General features: G+C 38.9%; 2 protein-coding genes across 3 annotated transcripts in view; both read left to right on the top strand.

Annotated features, from left to right (window-relative positions):
* Positions 1-476: 476 nt before the first annotated feature.
* etf1b (eukaryotic translation termination factor 1b) lies at positions 477-6,262 on the top strand. 2 transcript variants are annotated; one of them, XM_016528517.1, is made up of 11 exons: positions 477-662; positions 1,012-1,117; positions 2,505-2,680; positions 2,927-3,066; positions 3,156-3,294; positions 3,380-3,570; positions 3,655-3,784; positions 3,912-4,082; positions 4,191-4,255; positions 5,178-5,325; positions 5,412-6,262. In XM_016528517.1, exons 2-11 carry the CDS (start codon positions 1,032-1,034, stop codon positions 5,492-5,494), a joined length of 1,329 nt encoding a protein of 442 aa, XP_016384003.1. In that variant the 5' UTR covers positions 477-662; positions 1,012-1,031; the 3' UTR covers positions 5,495-6,262. The 2 variants fall into 2 exon arrangements, with proteins under 2 accessions (XP_016384003.1, XP_016384002.1); XM_016528516.1 differs by having other exon boundaries at positions 478-662; positions 1,009-1,117.
* Positions 6,263-7,696: 1,434 nt separating this feature from the next.
* Positions 7,697-12,840, top strand: part of fbxw11b (F-box and WD repeat domain containing 11b) — a 15,462-nt gene continuing 10,318 nt past the window's right edge. Inside the window, exons 1-3 of the mRNA XM_016528514.1 lie at positions 7,697-7,812; positions 10,083-10,142; positions 11,658-11,877. Coding sequence (XP_016384000.1) covers positions 7,774-7,812; positions 10,083-10,142; positions 11,658-11,877 — 319 coding nt within the window. The 5' untranslated portion in view covers positions 7,697-7,773. The remainder of the gene's footprint in view (positions 7,813-10,082; positions 10,143-11,657; positions 11,878-12,840) is intronic.

The raw sequence follows: 12,840 nt of genomic DNA, 5'->3' as shown, positions 1-12,840 counted from the left end.
ATAATGCCACAACTTACACATCAGTGTTCAGATCATCTTTTCTCCTGACAAAATCAAAGTAATGGCAATATTTATATCCACTGAATGTAAGCGTTTTCATTTTCCACATGCCTGCTGCACTGGTGACTTCATGTGCCAGTTATGAAAATTATGAAAATAAATCTAGGAATTATTGGATTGTTGGACTTTAAAACAGTAGGGGTTAAGGCATCGAAAGTAACTAGCTGTTTTATGAATAGTAACTGTAATTTTATTACTGAAATCTTATTAGTAATAATTAGTTACACTACTAGTTACTGTAGTAACCTTTAATAATATTACTGTAACTAGTTACTGTCCCAACACTGGTTGTCACTAAATAAAGCATTCAAAAAATAAAATAAATAATAAAAAGTCAGTGTTCCACCCTTTTTGTTTGACAGTAAAGTCCTCCAATCACAGAGCTTCAAATACAACCCCCATGCGTGGCGTTTTCAGGAAGTGATACTAAATGGAATTTCTGCCTTTCCTCCCACGTGAGCCTCCACCGAAGCACCACGCGCAGCAAGACCAAACCGGCTGCTAATGATAAGTGTATCACGTCACTGAGAAACAGCGGCAAGCGAGCTGTGGACCACAAAGTAACTGCCGTACGGACGCGGCGGAGCGGATAATTCTAGTCTGTGAGTACAGTGCGATAATGTCCGATAATAAAATTGCTTCGAGAAAACTGACCACGTGTTAAAAAATAAAATCATAGCTTAAGGATGGTTTCGCGCGATCGGCGCGTGGCAGGGATGTTCTCGGGCGCGAGAGGCCCGCGCGCAGCGATGCTTTAGCCAGTTAGCGCGTCCAACTTTAGTCGCGCTTTTCTCTTCTACTCACAACAGACCTTCTTTTAATCAAATAACAATTCTGTCTGATCCCCGGTCGGTCTTTTCAGATTTCCATTGTGAACGATCCGCTTTGAAAATAGCTACTAATCAAACACTTCGCGCTAGCAAGCTAAAGTTGGATTCTCTTTTTCAGCAGGTCCAGACAGCGCGAGGAAGATGGCGGACGACCCCAGCGCAGCGGACAGGAACGTGGAAATCTGGAAGATTAAGAAGTTGATCAAAAGCCTTGAGGCGGCTAGAGGGTGAGGCTCGCACCGTCCGATCCTCTAGATTTGTATACAGCTGTTGAATGACAAACAGTAGCACCTCCGATGTGCGATTCGTTTCGTTCTTTGGGGGGACCACATGCTAACCAGCTTGCTAACAGCTGTTGGAGAGAGCAGCATGGTGGACGGAGAACGAGACCGCGCACTGTACAGCTCTTCATTTCGATAATAATGTTGGTTTTAGGATAAAGAGCGGGAAACGTTTTATGTGGTGTCGTTTGAAATGTAAAGCACTTTATGAATGACGCCTTAAAATGGGTTGGTGGAGGCGACGTTTGTTAAATGGGTGAAACCATGCTAAATAGGCTACATGTTTTGTTTCTCTTAAGTAATTGTTTTTTAAACGTCGTTTTAATATCACGCTATTAACATTGTTGTAGCTGAATACTGTCTTAGTGTTTAATGGCGTAATACAACCAGTCGCCGTTAGTTCACCCCAAAAATGAATTTTCTGTCATTTTCTTACAGCCATGTTGATCTAAATCGCTTTTATTTTTTATTTTTTTGTTCTTTTGTGAAGTATAAAGCGTGTTGCAAAATGTAAGAGACTTATGTGGTCATTTCTTTAGTTCCCTCTTTTTTTTACAATGAAAGTGAATGGTTAAGCAGAATGACAGCCTCAGTCATCAGTTTTTTTTGGTTATGGAACAATGTAAATGAATTGAGTGAACTATCTATTTTATGCTGACTTGAAGATGTATTTGATATCCCTCAACCAGAATGCCCATAAACAGTTTAGATTATATCATATATTGGCTTGACACTTTGACAAAGTTAGGTTAATTGATGCATTGTATATACAATTCCATTGAAAAGTTTGGTATCAGTAAGATGTTGTTTATCAAGGATGCATTCAATCGACATTTGTAATGTTACAAAAATTTCTATTTAGAATAAATCCTGTTTTTAATTTTTTTTCCAGCAAAGATTACTGAAACTAAATGATCAGTTTACATAAAGATATCAAGCAGCGCAACTGTTTTCAACATTGATAATAATAATTAAATTGTTTTAAAAAAGTATTTCTTGAGCACCAAACCAGCATATTCAAAATCAGGATGATTTCTGAAGGATCATGTGACACTGAAGATTGGGGTAATGGCTGCTGAATATTCAGCTTTGCCATTACAGTAATATTACACTTTAAAATATATTTAAATAGAAAACACTTTAAATTCTGAAAATATTACTTTTTTTTTTACTGTATTTTGAGCAAATGCTTGGTGAGCATAAGATATATATTTTTTTTTTTACACATTTTAAATTAAAAAATCTTACCGACCCTAAACTTTTGAAACGGTACTGTATGTTAATGAAAGTCTCAGCCTGCTCTTATATTTCTGTTATATTGTTTCCTTCTCAGAAATGGCACCAGTATGATTTCCCTCATCATCCCACCCAAGGATCAGATCTCGCGTGTTGCGAAGATGTTGGCCGATGAGTTCGGCACGGCTTCGAACATCAAGAGCAGAGTCAACAGACTCTCTGTGCTGGGAGCCATTACCTCAGTACAGCAGAGACTCAAACTCTACAACAAAGGTAAATGAGTGGGCTTAGCTTCATCTATGATCTTTCACAGCCATTTAACTTCTCAGATGATTGAATTTTATTGCACTTGGTATGTTTATCTTTTCCGAAATGGTGCCGTTTAAACATTAAACTGGCAGTTCATATATATATTTGCTGTGTATGTGAGTACAATTGGCCGTTGCACCTGATTTAATCTTTTCAATAGGTGTGGTCTCTCCTGATCCCCCTCCCATAAATCTTCTGTTTATCTTGCAGTGCCTCCTAATGGCCTGGTGGTGTATTGTGGCACCATAGTGACAGAGGAAGGCAAAGAGAAGAAAGTAAACATTGATTTTGAGCCTTTTAAACCAATCAACACATCCTTGTATTTATGTGACAACAAGTTCCATACTGAGGTAAGATCTATCTATCTATCTATCTATTCTATCTATCTAATGTACTAAAACATTGTAACACCTAATATAATTTTTTTTTGTATCCACAGGCTCTAACAGCTCTGCTGTCAGACGACAGCAAGTTCGGCTTCATTGTGATTGATGGTAGTGGCGCCCTGTTTGGGACTTTACAAGGCAACACAAGGGAGGTGTTGCACAAATTTACTGTGGACCTGCCCAAAAAACACGGTAAACATCTTTAAATTGCTTGCTGTGGCTATTTTCATTCTTTTATGGAATTTAGTGTTTACAAGCTTGTTTCCTAAAACTCTAGGTAGAGGAGGACAGTCCGCTCTTCGATTTGCACGTTTGAGGATGGAGAAGAGACATAACTATGTGCGTAAGGTAGCAGAGACAGCTGTGCAACTCTTCGTGTCCAATGACAAGGTCAACGTGGCAGGACTGGTTCTTGCCGGATCGGCCGATTTCAAGACGGAGCTCAGCCAGTCAGACATGTTTGATCCGGTTTGTTCTCATGGCATCAAATGATTTACAACCTTTATTAATCAGTCTGCTTGGTTTCTGACTTTGGTTCTTCTGCACATGTAGAGGTTACAAGCGAAGGTTCTGAAGCTGGTTGATATATCGTATGGAGGAGAGAACGGTTTCAACCAGGCCATTGAGCTTTCAGCGGAAGTGCTGTCCAATGTCAAGTTCATCCAAGAAAAGAAACTAATAGGTAGTTTAATTTGCAGGCTTGATAAAAGAAAATGGACATGCTGGAAACATTTTTTGTGACATAAACCTGGGCTTTGGTGTTTTTTTGTTTTTTTTTCTGGTGTGGTGACCTTTGTCTCTGATTTCAGGCCGATACTTTGATGAGATCAGTCAGGACACAGGGAAGTATTGTTTTGGAGTTGAAGACACACTCAAAGCGCTGGAGATGGGAGCGGTGGAGATTCTTATAGTTTATGAGAACCTGGACACTATGCGTTATGTCCTACGCTGTCATGGAGAAAATACTACACCAGAAAATGGTATACACACACCCTAAACTCGCATACTCACAGTTTCACACTATTTGTAAAATATAAAAAGATTCCTTTCTCATTTTAATTTAATTTTAAAAAAAAATTTGTAATCAGATGAAAAGACACTCTATCTGACACCGGAACAGGAGAAGGACAAGTCTCATTTCACTGACAAGGAGGTAAGTGAAACCACGTCAATCAAATTCAGATTATATGATTCAGCAAATCGTATTTATTTTGAAAAGTAATGTAGAAGCAACAATAGCTATAACTCCTTCCCCCGAGTGACTTTCTTGTGGAGTTTTAAGTGCAGTACTCAAACAACCAATGATCAATTCTCATGGCCTGAAATCAGATCAGCAGCCTGTGGGTTGAAACACTTGATCTTTAAACTGTCATCAGCCTATTAGTACCAAGCTCGTTGCAGTTCTGTTTTGATTTCTCAGGATCGTACATTGGGGGTTCTAAAATCTAAGACTGCATTGAATATCATATTCAAATGTCACAAATGTGCTTACAAAATAAAGTGAGTTATTTTAGATCTTCATTTTAGATCCCTGTTTAAGCACATTTGTTACATTTGATTATATAAACTCAAATGGTCAGATGGTCTTCATCCTCAAATCATGGTGAGGAACATGATCTTCAGGTTTCACACAAACTTGTATAGTTCATGCAGCTCATTAGAGCAAAAGAGTGAAGTATTAAACTGTTAAAAATAAAGGTTGCAGAAAGGATAATTTGGGGTTTTTCAAATAACCTCTCAGTGAAGTTTTTTTTTTTTTTGTGAAAAATATTTTAATCTGAAGAACCTTTTTTCCACTATGAAGAACTTTGTGTAACGGAAAGGTTCAGTGGATGCTGAAGATGGTTTGATGCCAATAAAGAACCTTTATTTTTAGGAGTGTTGAACATTCAGAAATTCTTATTTTGTAAAAACAACCTTTCCTTTTTTATTTTGCTCATAACTGTTTCAAAAGAAGAACAAATACATGATTAATTGTTTGCACCTTTTGCGTAATGTTTGCTTTTCAGTTTAGCCAATGTTGGGTTCAGGCAGGAGGTGTATAATGTTAACAGTATCATATGTTCTTATTTTAGACGGGTCAGGAGCATGAGCTGATTGAGAGCATGCCGCTGCTTGAGTGGTTCGCCAATAACTACAAGAAGTTTGGGGCCACGCTGGAAATCGTTACAGACAAAAGCCAGGAGGGTTCACAGTTTGTGAAAGGCTTTGGAGGCATTGGTGGTAAGTGCTCTCTACGGATTACGTTTTGTAGGGAAATGGAAATTTTTGTAGGGTCATAAATCAATATCTTTTTTCTTTTTCTTCAGGAATCTTGCGGTACCGGGTGGACTTCCAAGGCATGGATTACCAGGGAGATGATGATGAGTTTTTTGATTTAGATGACTACTAGGTAGTCGGGACTGACACAAAATTCAAATATAAGATTTTCCCCCTTCACCTACCCCGCAAACGGCAGGGGAGCGAAGGAGATCGAATCAGCAGGAGGGAGAATAAGAATTTGAGATGGCGGCGGATGGTCCCTGGCTTTAGAATACAGCGACTCCATCTCTGGACTGGAAGAGACTGAGTTTTCTCCTCTCCACTAATTACCGGGTCATCGCAACAGCATGGCCATGGCCCGTCTGCCTGTCCTGCCTCAGCTCTTCACGAAAACACTCTAGGCTTTCAGATCTACTTTTTCTTCCCTTCTAATCTCACTCCTTTTCTTCCTTTTGCCTCTCCTTTTATAATGGCATCTGCTGCTGTTGTATTTTATTCAAATGTATTATATTTTCTCTTATTCAGTGTACGAAGAAAGCAGTAGCAAATGATTAGAGCTGTACTGCTTGCCTCTAGCCACCTCAAGCCCATTGCCAGGCCTTCGTTTTAATTTCCTGGTTAGCCCAGACTTGATTTGTTGCCTTGTTTCTGCTGTAAACCAGTGTGGTGGTGGTGGTGGTGGTGCTGATGAACTCTGAGCCAGTGGTACACCCTGCTCCTCCCATCGCATTGTGCCCACATTGAGGCGTTTCTTGCTCTCAAATGGACCATATAGTAACTGGACTCATCCCGTCTTGAAGACCGAGAACCGTATTTCACAGTACATTGCCCTCACTTGTTTTCCTTCAGCCCCCAGGAGATGCTACTTCTCAAAATAAACTATATATGAGTGCCTGAATTTTGCAGTTTGTGAGATACGACAGCACAGTGTACCAGCATCTGGACCCTAACGTCAGCCTCCTGCTGTTTCCGAACATAAAATCTTAGCTCGAGGGTGATGAACTCTGAGCCAGTGGTACACCCTGCTCCTCCCATCGCATTGTGCCCACATTGAGGCGTTTCTTGCTCTCAAATGGACCATATAGTAACTGGACTCATCCCGTCTTGAAGACCGAGAACCGTATTTCACAGTACATTGCCCTCACTTGTTTTCCTTCAGCCCCCAGGAGATGCTACTTCTCAAAATAAACTATATATGAGTGCCTGAATTTTGCAGTTTGTGAGATACGACGGCACAGTGTACCAGCATCTGGACCCTAACGTCAGCCTCCTGCTGTTTCTGAACATAAAATCTTAGCTCGAGCCTTCAGCACTCATTGGTATTCCACGGCTTTATGCATGGGAATGTCCTTTCGGACCGATTATGGGGTGGGGGGTTACTGTGTCAACTGTGATGTGTGAGTGAGTATATGTCAGTTTGGCTGTTTAATTCCCTTTTAAAAAGTCACATCTCGGAGTCTGTAACCCGCCCACAGATTACAAGCCTCTTAAGTTCTTTCCATGTTGTCCAGTCATATTTTAACAACATATTGGTTTTAGAAAGACAAGCTGCAAATCAATATTTTGGACCTTTAAAAATTGTGGCATGGTTGGTGTTTTGACGCCTACTAAAACAAACACACAATCTGATAATGTAAAAGGAGAGAGAGGAAAAAAATGATCCAAAATACGGGCCCACAATATTTTAACAATTATGTTGGAATTATTATTTTTTTTTTTTATCCATTCTTTTGTATAAATCATTTGTTACATCTGGACACAGACATTAAACGTTTTCATTGTTTGCAAGTTGCACTTATAGCTTGTTTATTTTGCGAGTATGTTTTATCTTATTTGATATACTTAGTTTTATGGGTTCGAAGTTTGACGAGATTATTTCGCTTACTATGAGAAAGTAAATTGTAAGCAATTTAACTGGAAAGCAAAGGTAAACATTCTGATAGCTTCAGAATTTTATTCATTTAATAAATTGTTTAGACCTACTTATAATAATAATAATAATAATATTTGGCTGCAGGCTAGGATGTCACCAGCAAACAATTAGAAATATTCTTAATATGTGAATCATTGGGGATAACCCCATTCTTTACCCTAGCGCCAGACGACAGCCAATCGCTATTCATTTTACAAAACGGACAAAACCCTTTTTGTCATTCGATGACCAACCACGAATGTTGTTACAGATTATATCCCTCTTCGATTATGACGTACTGTGTCTGTAACCGCTTTGTACTTTAGCAGCAGAAATGATCCAATCACAACGCGGACATCGCCCATTTGGCGCACGTTTTTTTATTTGACAGCCAATGGGAGACTTAGACACAAGGCTACTTTCTCCGCCTCCTTTTGTGACGTGATTGTGTCGCAGGGCGGGGTTTCCATTTTCACTGCGAGTTTCGGGGAACAGACATGGAGCCGGAGATGGAGGACAAAACCTTAGAGCTGATGGTGAGTACTCGGGTGTGCGTTGAAAAACATTTTCCAGTATGTTCGCAAGACTTTAGAGTTTAGAAATCCATATTAGCGGTTATAAGAGTAGCCTGGTTGAATATAACTAGCTTGTGGAGTGGGTAGGGATCGGCTGAGTAGAGGGAGGAAGGAAGGAGGGGTGAGGAGACAGAGAAATGGCTGGCTCGGCTGACAAGGAGGGCCCTACTATGTATCGCTGGCTCACTTGGTCTGTTTTCACGTCTCTCGCCTGTGTCTTTCCCTTGAAACAACAGCTGCGAAGTAGACAAGCTCGGCTGACAAGGAGGGCCCTACTATGTATCGCTGGCTCACTTGGTCTGTTTTCACGTCTCTCGCCTGTGTCTTTCCCTTGAAACAACAGCTGAGACGTTAGTAGACAAGGCGAACAGTTGTTCTTGGCGGGGGCTGAGGATATTTATTGAGCTAGTCGCGGAGGCGAAGGAAGGGAAGCTGCCGCGGCATCGTGGTGAGTCCGAGTCTCATCGACTTCAGCCGGTGCCTTGAGCTCCACTGCGGCGCCTCTGCGCCACTCAATCCTGTCTATAATTTGGTCCCACAGACGAGTTGTGGTTCATATACAGTCTAAGAACGTTTAACTATATTTTAAAGTGTTTAAAACAATCACTTCTCATTCACAATAACGCAACATTTACTTCTCACGACACATTTTAACTGGACTTTAAAGCTGCGTAATAGGAAGTAACCGCTCCTGCTGTCAATTTCAAATGACGTTTTTGAGCCGAACGATGAGCGAATATACAGATGTCGTCAACTAATTCAACAATCCTGTTTGGATGAGTGAACATTTGTGTTTTAGTAACCTCACACTTTTCGTAGTGACATACAAACGTTAATTGTTGACGTGAAAGCAGCAAGCGGCTAAGTGGCTAACCACATCAAACCATTAGCCTACTCGAACTAATTACGATACTTATTAAACGCACTATTTTTTTGTTTCACAATTTTCTAAACAGTAGTTCTATGAAACGCTTACAATAAAAAAAAATCTGAATTCCTCAAAAATCGTTTACTACTTAAACATGCAGCTTTTGTTATTAAAATAGATTTTTGACGATATTTGAATATGTAGTCTCTATTAATTTTAAATACATTATTTCTATTCTTAATTTAAAACGTTTTTATGGTATCTTTCAAAATAAAAGTTTGACTTGTTTAAATGTGCTCTTAATTAATAAGGCTGTGTCTGAATCAATATCTCACCTAGTCAATACAATAACATTATAGAATCAGTTTTGCAGAGTAGATTTGCTTCTTGTTGCCATGGATACTGTGAAAAGGGTAGGAGTGAATGCACTTGAGTTTGTCCACTTGTATTGTGAAGCTTGAGGAAGACGGATAAATGGCTTCTGCTTGAAGATAACAAGCCATGTGAATTTGTGTGTAGACTGCATGGACTCATAATAAATCTACACCTCCTGCTCTGCTGACCTAGAAGGATGTTTTGAAATGAATCCCAGACTTTGTCATCATGTGTCAGACTGGGTTATTATTGTTGAATAAACCCATAGAAAACATTTGTGTTATTTGGAGGAAAAACTTAGGTTGTCAAGGTAGCATTTCCCATTTTCATTTAGTTTAACTTGAAGTACTAAAATAACTACAGCTAAAACTTAAACAATTAAAACTTTAAATAATAATAATAATAATAAAAAACTCAACAAAATTACTAAAATTAACAAAACAAAACAAAAAAAATATATGAATAAAGTCTAATACTATCTCAGTGCTTCTAAAATAACACTGGTGTCAGTGTCTAGCTTCAATATCACACTGCTTTATTTAGTCCAGAGAGCCCAAGTTTCTAAAGAGTTTGGCTGATATTCAGTGATTATGGATTAAAGCAGGTGCCGAGTCGTGGATCTTAAGAGCAACGATATGGATGGTATCATCTCTATCGTGGCTGTATTTGGTATGTAAGCATATCCTTTTGGTGGCCTTGGCTAAACGCCCACACGCCCTGCCCGATCCCACATCTTTGCTGCATGCTGATGGAGAATCTGTCCAATTATTCAGCACACACAGATCGTAGGCTGGTGCTCAGTCCTTTCATCTGCTTTCCAACAAACAATGCAATTTGATTATGAACGCATGCGAGCAGATGATGAAAGGGTGCGTTATGTATATGAGTAGTTCTGATATTCTATTCTAATTTTTTGTTTTAGTTTGATTTAAAGCAGACATTACTATTGATTTATATAAAAAATAATGAATTGTGATTTCTTCTGCAGAACTTCTCTATCATGGACTCGCAGCCTGCAGACCGATCCCCAAAGATCACAGTGATTAAGGTGAGGTGGACGAGCCGTACCTCAGTAAACTGCGTCAAAGTCTGATAAAATAATAAACGGATAGAACAATAGGGATCTGTTGAGTAGCCTCTCCCTGAACTATGCAGGATTTTCTATATTGAAGTACTGTTGACTTAGGGGTTTGTTGTAGGGCATGGCCTGATCTGCGTCTGGAAAACCTCAGTGTCCATTTCCGCAGGCTTTTATTTTTTTCTGTTTTTAGGTTTCCTCTTGTGTTTTTGAGATTTCCTGGATAATTACATTGGCCCCAAAATTATCTGAACACTTACACTACTGTTCAAAAGTTTGGTGTTGGTGAGATTTTGTAATGTTTTTGAAATCTCTTGTGCTCAGCATGGCTACATTTATTTGATCGAAATACAGTATAGTGGTATTGATGTGAAATTATTACAGTTTAATAAAACTTCATACACTGTGCAATTTAATATAACAATATATTACTCCAGTCTTCAGTGTCACATGATCCTTCAGAAATCATTCTAATATGCTGCTTTGCTGCACAAGAAGCATTTCTTGTTATTATCAATGTTGAAAATAGTGGCGCTGCTTAATGTTTTTGTGGAAACCGACCGTGATAGCTTTTTTTAAGGATTTAAAAAAAATGAAAGTACATCATTCGTTTAGTTCAGAACTCTTTTGTAACATTATAAGTGTACTTAGTGTCATCTTGATCAATTGAATATGTCCTCCTGAGTGAAAGTATTAATTTCTTCGAAAGAAAATCTCACTGACCCCAAAACTTTTAACAATGATGTAAGACACTTCAAAATACTTGAATTTCATATGAATCCAAGTGGCATGATCTGCAGACATATGATGCTAGATTTCTCAGGGCTAACTTCACATTTGAGACATTTTTGGATTTATTTTTAACAAAACCAAATGTATTCTAATGAATTTATGAGATCAGTTCCCCTAAATCTCATACAGATGTTTTAGCAGAGTAACCATACATTAGATCATGTTTCTAATTTTTGACTTCCAGAAAATTTAATTTTTTTTCTAAATCTATCTACAAAGAAACCAAGTTCTTGTTTTTGCTTGACGTTTGTTTGTGCCAATTTTCTTAAATGTTTTAAGTGTCACTTAAGTGCTCTAGTATGACTGTATGTACAGAACATCAAGTGATGAGTTGTTTGGGATTAATAGCATGAGAATTTCTTGTAGAAACTCCTATTATTGCATGTGAATACAGGAACTGTATGTGGCTCTTCAACCCTCTACATTGCAAGTAAATCACTTGCATTACTAGCCAATGGCGATTCAATTGCCAAGGTGTTCGTAGAGGGCTGCTTTTTTAATAGAAGAGCACCTGCAGCACTGTTCTTTGCCGAGGTAACAAATCTGCCTTAAAATATTATGATAGTATGTTACTGTGTTTCAAATTTTCCATTTGCCCAATCCTTTCCGATACCTATTTTCTTTTGTCTCATCTAATATATTTATTTCTTTTTCCTTTTACAATTCTCCCAGCCTACTTTTATCTGTCCTCAGGTGAGTAATGGACCTTTGACAGGCTCTAGGAAGCGGCCGTCAGAGGGAAATTATGAGAAGGAGAAGGACGTGTGCATCCAGCTCTTTGATCAGTGGTCTGAGGCAGACCAGGTGGAGTTTGTGGAACACCTGATCTCACACATGTGCCATTACCAACACGGCCACATAAACTCCTACCTCAAACCCATGCTCCAAAGGGACTTCATTACGGCACTGCCAGGTAACACACACAGAGTCCTTATTCTGAAAATGCCATTTCTGATGGAGGGTGTGTCCATTACTCTTAAAATATAGCCTTAAAGGGATAGTTCACCCAAAAATGAAAATTTGTTTATCTGCTTACCCCCAGAGCATCCAAGATGTAGGTGACTTTGTTTCTTCAGTAGAACACAAATGAAGATTTTTAACCATGGTTACATACGTAACCTGAGACGTTTTGTGTGAGGTCGAGGTGCAGAGCAGAATTTAAGTTGTTAATCGCTGAAAATAGTATCCAGATTATTATCCCGATCTTCTCATTCAAACACACCTCACCAGAAACTCTGTCTACAATCTCAATTAGGAGTGTCAATGGTCCATTTGAGAGATAGGTGGTGGTAATGCACTTATAAGTCTGCGATCTGCCGTAAAGCAAGAAGAAGAAGTCACGTCACGTCACGCGCCAGCTGAAGAAGACGCGAACGCGCTCAGGACAGTTCGGACATTGCGGTGAATCAGAGGTAAAAAACAATATAAATACTGTTCAGTTTCTTGCACAGACCGATCGTTTCTTGTCTTTACGTATCAATGTATCGTCACGAGCCGCAGGGTTTAATTTAGTTTTGTTTGTGTATGTTTTTTTGACTCTCAAAGCCGTGATTCCCATTCACTTCCATTATATGACTGACAGACTACAATGGTTTAAGTAAAAAATCTTCGTTTGTGTTCTACTGAAGAAACACAGTCACCTACATCTTGGATGCCCTGGGGGTAAGCAGATAAACATCAAATTTTAATTTTTGGGTGAACTATCCCTTTAAGATTAAAGAGACCATGTTTGTCTTGGCCCGTTTTATCTCTAAAGCTGAAACCAAACTTGAATCACAATTCATCAGTGTATTTTATTCTTATAGGGCCCTATGAAATCCGTTTTATTTTTTTCCCAAATTATGTTTTATTTAATTTTTTTTTCCAAATTCCGTTT

The sequence above is a fragment of the Sinocyclocheilus rhinocerous genome, unplaced genomic scaffold, assembly GCF_001515625.1.
Source record: "Sinocyclocheilus rhinocerous isolate Xijiao unplaced genomic scaffold, SAMN03320098_v1.1 scaffold603, whole genome shotgun sequence".
NCBI lineage: Eukaryota > Metazoa > Chordata > Actinopteri > Cypriniformes > Cyprinidae > Sinocyclocheilus > Sinocyclocheilus rhinocerous.
Note: the sequence above shows the minus strand (reverse complement) of the source record. Positions and strands in the feature narration are given on the sequence as shown.